General features: G+C 39.8%; 1 protein-coding gene across 1 annotated transcript in view; it reads right to left on the bottom strand.

The window, feature by feature from the left end:
- Window positions 1-1,460: 1,460 nt before the first annotated feature.
- The window catches only part of GJC1 (gap junction protein gamma 1), a 28,349-nt gene continuing 23,809 nt past the window's right edge, over window positions 1,461-6,000 (bottom strand). The window contains exons 2-3 of the mRNA XM_075278658.1: window positions 4,691-4,764; window positions 1,461-2,900 (exon numbers count right to left, since the gene is read on the bottom strand). Of these exons, the coding sequence (XP_075134759.1) occupies window positions 1,714-2,886 (1,173 nt within the window). The 5' untranslated portion in view covers window positions 2,887-2,900; window positions 4,691-4,764 and the 3' untranslated portion in view covers window positions 1,461-1,713. The remainder of the gene's footprint in view (window positions 2,901-4,690; window positions 4,765-6,000) is intronic.

Genomic DNA, 6,000 nt, shown 5'->3' with positions numbered 1-6,000 from the left:
ATTGCTAATGAATAGACAAAAGGAACAGTAATATAAGGCCATTTGTAACAGCTTCGGATTTCTAACTTCACAGTAAACCGACTTTCTATAATCTAACAATAAAAATCCAAGTAAAATCATGAATGCTTTATTCATGCCTAGATTTCTCCAATGATTGTCCTCTCATGTAATAGATATGATATGTGTGGTCAGTGGGAGTTATTCTATGCAGCACCTTAAACCTAACATGGTGTCACCAAGAAGTAACCATTTGGTGATTGGTTATTACATAACTACACTGCAGGCAGAAGCGCAGTATGGTAGCCAAAACTCAGGGCAGGCGGTTATTTTATTGTCATAATAAATTCCCCCTGTGTCTACATACACATAGGCCTTGTGGACATAACTTCATTACTGTTCCTACAAGGGGCAATTCATATACACTACATCTCATACAGAGGCATTTGGTGTGCTATAGGGTTGAGCGATTGGGAAAAATGGGATCCCGATCGGCGATCGAGCAAAGTTCATGATCGCGATCGGGATCGGCTGGAAAATGATCGAAAATCAGATCTTAAAAATGATCCTGAAATCTCAAGATCGGCTCAACCCTAGTGTGCTATGTTCCATTGGACATTGTATTATGGCGGTACCTTGTAGAAACTTACAGTGCGCCCATAGCTCCATAAATGATGAATTGAATGCCGAATGGGTACCCAGCGCAGGTGTGAATGTAGCCTGAGTTGTCCTCAATAAATAAGCCATCATAACCAAGATTTTTAAAAGGGTTCAGAACATTTCTTATACAAAAGCTTAAAATGTGTACAAATTAAATTAAGATATTAAAAAAAATACATAATGAAACAAGAAAAACAATCAAAACAAGGCACTTGTTCTCATAAAGGAATAAATGAACATACTCTGAGACAAAGACATACGTTTTCTCTGAATATTCCAGTCATGTCTTTGGCTGTTAACTGAAATTATTTCATCCCATAACAAGCATTTGATGAATTCGTAGGAAGGGGAAGTCGGGGAATCTGGTTTCCATCTCCAAATGTCTTTCCCCTTTCTCACAGAGAGTTGATAAACTAAACACTATAAGATAATGAATAAATTGTCCGCTGCAGTATGTGTCAGGAACAATCTATCCTGTGAGGTCAGCTATGTTGATATAAAATAAGAACTATATATTATATGAATACAGCACTCTGCAGAACAATACAAGGCACTTCTTCAGCCAGAGCTGCAATCTGACATGCAGTCTAGCCACAGAGGGCTACAAAATGTATCAAGTGACTTGCAGCTACAAATCTAATAAACAAACTGCATTTTACTCATAATAATAATTGACTGATTTGTCAGCATACTAAATCTGATAAATAACCCACCCTCAAATGCTGACTGGAAGGAAAAAAAATACAAACATATAAGGTATAAAAAATGAGGCATAGAGTGGTTTTATATATAAAGTTCTGCATTCCATAAACACAAATATAATAATGACCATTAGAGACTGGAATGTACTGTGTGAGAGATTGCAGGTCACAGTCCAAACTTCATGAGCCAAGTGAACGGACTGTATAATGTACGGGTTATGTTTCCCCGTCATGTCTAAGGCATGGATGTCTGTATTTCTCCAGCAAAATGAAAATATTTACAAGAATGGAAGTTATCACTCTACTGTCTGCTCCTCCCGGAGACAATAAGTCACAACGTTCTGCTGGTGCATTATTAAATCCACACAGACGTTTTTCCATCTCCAGATCGACTGCTGACACTGCTCTTGCTCGATCCTTTCTTCGACCTCTTGTCTTTGGTGGAAGGTGGTTTGTTATGGCTACTGTAAGCTTGAATGGCAGTCTCCAAACGTTCCTGAGCCACGCGGACTTCCCGGTGAAGGTGTTCTAGTTGAGTAGGAATACTGTCCTCACTGTTCCCATACTGCTGTTCCTGAGCAATATTGGCCCTGTTCTGTTTATAGGCTATTTTTGCATTTGTAAGTTCTGTGTAATGAATCTGTTCAGGTTTCACAGCTATATTATATCCAGGAGGAGCTGAAGGGGTGTTCCATGAGAAAGGATAATTATATGATGAAGAATCATCCACTTGTTTCCCCCTGTTATTAAGTGCATCCCGTATTGTCCCAAACCCAAGATGGAGCATCTCCCAAACATTCAGGAGCAGGCATAGACAACTTACCCCATACATGATTAACAAGAAGATGGTCTTCTCAGTGGGCCGGGATATAAAGCAATCCACGGTATGTGGACAGGGTTTCCTGTGGCATTCATATTTTGTTATTACTTCAAATCCATACAAGAAATATTGGCCAGCCAAGAATCCAACCTCAAAAACAGTTCTAAACAACAATTGAAGCACATAAATTCTTAACAATCCATCAGCTCTTATCCGTCTTCGTCCATCATGTTTTATCTTGTTGTGGCTCAGTTTCCCTCTGTCACTGTCCAGTTCAGTCTCTGGATACATCATGGGGTCCTCTTCATTGTCTTCTTCCACCTCTTCAAGAGCACGATTTTGTTTCCAACGTATAGACAAAGCTCTGACCCTTGCTTTCCTGTCATACTCGTTACGCTCCTCCATTTTTGCAATTTTGTGAACAGCATAGCCCAAGTACAAGAGAGGTGGAGTGGCCACCAAGATAATCTGAAATACCCAGAATCGAACATGAGAAAGGGGGGCAAAAGCATCATAGCAAACGTTCTCACAACCAGGTTGATCAGTGTTGCACTCAAACTTAGACTGTTCATCATAGTAAATGGATTCTCCTCCCACAACAGTCAGTACAATGCGGAACACTATAAGCACCGTCAGCCAAATTTTTCCAACAAAAGTTGAATGGTTATGGATTTCTTCTAACAGCCGTGTCAAGAAACTCCAGCTCATGTTGCTTGTTCTTCCTAGAACATAAAAGGGAAGAGCTAGTGAATGGTTAAATTACAATGCTCTTTGTTTACCAATTTGCAAAAAATGTAATGTACAACCAACTAGGCCAACGAAAACATGATGGGCATACGACTACTAACAATGCTTTATGCAAGAATTAGCATAAAAAGCTTTGAGTACAGCAACATATTAACAAAGTCAGATTATTTAACCAACACATTCATGTGCACACGTGGACAAAATTGTTGGTATCCCTCATTTAATGAAAGAAAAACCCACAATGGTCACAGAAATAACTTGAATCAGACAAAAATAATAATAAATAAAAATTCTATGAAAATGAAAGTCAGACATTGCTTTTCTCTTCAATGGAATTAAAAAAAAAAAAAAAAAAAAAAAAAAAACTCATGAAACAGGCCCGAACAGAAATGACGGTTCCCTTAACTTAATATTTTCTTGCGCAAGCTTTTGAGGCAATCGCTGCAATCACACGATTCCTGTAACTGTCAATGAGACTTCTGCATCTCTCAGCAGGTATTTTGTCCACTCCTCATGAGCAAACTGCTCCAGTTATCTCCGATATGAAGGGTGCCTTTTCCAGACGGCATGTTTCAGCTCCTTCCAAAGATGGTCAATAGGATTTAGCTCAGGACTCATAGAAGGCCACTTCATAGTCCAATGTTTTTCTCAGCCATCCTTAGTAGTCTCCCATGAAGTCAACTTTGGCTCAAACAATGATGGATGGTTCAATCTGACACTGATGTTCCTTGAGCTTGAAGTTCACCTTTAATCTCTTTAGAAGTTTTTCTGGGCTCTTTTGTTACCATTCGTATTATCCGTCTCTTTGATTTGTCATCAATTTTCCTCCTTTGGCCACGTCCAGGGAGGTTGGCTATACTCCCATGGATCTTACATTTCTGAATAATATGTGAAACTGTAGTCACAGGAACATCAAGCTACTTGGAGATGGTCTTATAACCTTTACCTTTATCATGCTTGTCTATAATTTTCTTTCTAAGCTCCTGAGACAACTCTTTCCTTTGCTTCCTCTGGTCCATGTTGAGAGTGGTACACACCATGTCACCAAACAGCACAAATTACAAGATTGTACACACCTGTGATGCTAATTAGTGATTTAACATGTCCCTTTGGTCACATTATTTTCAAGGGGACCATTATTTCTGTCCAGGCCTGTTTCATGAGTTGTTTTTTTTTTTTTTTAAATTCTGTTGACGCGAAAAGCAATGTCTTATTTTCATTTGTTCATTTTCCTAGAATTATTACTTTTGTCAGATTCAAGTTATTTCTGTGACCATTGTGGGTTTTTCTTTCATTAAATGATGGGAACCACGTGTGTAAAAATTAAGACTCCATTAGTGATTGCCTTTATACAATCGGACACGCATAGCACTCAGCTGAAAGACAAATCATGCACATACAACAATTTTCAGAAGATCAGATCTGCAATATGATTACTATTTTTATTGAACATTTATGGCAAACAACATTTACATGCATACTTCACAATAGGCTGAGAATCAATCTTTGCTGACAGCAAAATAATTCCTGTTTATTGGACAGCAAACAAAATCACTGGGTTGTCAGAAAATATGTACAAAGAATACTTTAGTACTGTCTGTTTAATAACAAGGATTAACTCTAGATGCATAAACACAATTCTGTTTTCCCTGAAATCTTGTGAGATTTATAGCTATCTGCTGTAACCTATATTAAGTAATTTCTCAAATTTAGAAAACCAAACACTGTGATAGGATGGACAGTAATATCAGCCAGTGGTACATACCTGCAGCCCTGTTATTTTGTCAGCTGGTGTTTCCAGAGACATAGAAGTCTCTCTTGCAGCTTTCGGAAATCCCACTGAAAAATAGAACATATTTATTTATTTATGCTTAGTAAAATATTGTTTTAATTTTTAATGGAAAACAAACATAAGACACATTGGAGCGCATAGTTACTATTGTGGTTATGAGAACTTGCCGCATCTAATTTGAGATAAAATATTTCAGACTCCCTTGAAAAGTGATTGTGGCTTTGCAGGGAATGAGCATGGCCTAAATTTGACATAATGTGCCAAAGTAAGCCAATTAATAGGTGGTATAAACTTAGACTGTACAGTTCAGTGATGCATCAGATTTATCATCCAGCATCAGCCACGGTGATAAATCTGGTGCATCATCAGACTGCTTGCCTAAGGCCTCCTGCACACCGTCATAGTTTTTATCCACAACTGCGGATTCATTTCTATGGACCCATACATACAGCAGAAGTTTTTGTGGGCATGTGTCCATGCCGTATATAAGGATTAAAAATTAAGAAGCATGTCTCATTTTTCCTGCATATTTATCGAGAATCGTGGATCAGTATTTGCAGACATTAAAAACTACTATGGTTGTGTACAAGAGGCCTAAATTTACACTTTCTAAGTTTTTCCCAGACCCATTCATTTCTATGGGCCCATATACATGACTGTGAATTACATGGTCATGTGTGTGGGTCGGCAGTTTGGGGTGCAAAATATGGAAGAGTTCCATACCTCCCAACCGCCCCGAATTATGCGGGACATTCCTGGATTTGGGGTTGTGTCCTGCAGTCCCGATCAGCGGGAGGTATGTCCCGGTTTCAAGGACAGCTCAGCTCCTGCTTTACCGCTGCACTCCGGCTCCTGGAGATGTAGGCGCGATGTGATGACGTCATTCACATCTCGCCTACAACTCTCCATGAGTGAGACTGCAGAGAGAACTGCAGAGGATCGAGGGTAGGAAAGTATCACTGTTTTTTATGTTAAAACTTGAGGGCAAATTGAGGGGGAACATAATAAAGGGGGCCCATGAAACTAGGGGCAGATGAAGGGGGGAACAACATGAAACTGGGAGCAGAGCTGGAGGGGGGGCATAAAACTGGGGCAGAGATGGAGGGAAACATGAAACTGGGGGCAGAGATGGAGGGGGGAATGAAACTGGGGCAGAGATGGAGGGAAACATGAAACTGGGGGCAGAGATGAGAGGGGACATGAAACTGGGGCAGATGGAGGGGGGACATGAAACTGTGGGAGAGTTGGAGGGGGATATGGAACTGGGGGAGAGATTGGGGGAC

This window comes from Leptodactylus fuscus, chromosome 6 (genome assembly GCF_031893055.1).
Source record: "Leptodactylus fuscus isolate aLepFus1 chromosome 6, aLepFus1.hap2, whole genome shotgun sequence".
In the NCBI taxonomy this organism is placed as follows: Eukaryota; Metazoa; Chordata; class Amphibia; order Anura; family Leptodactylidae; genus Leptodactylus; species Leptodactylus fuscus.
Note: the sequence above shows the minus strand (reverse complement) of the source record. Positions and strands in the feature narration are given on the sequence as shown.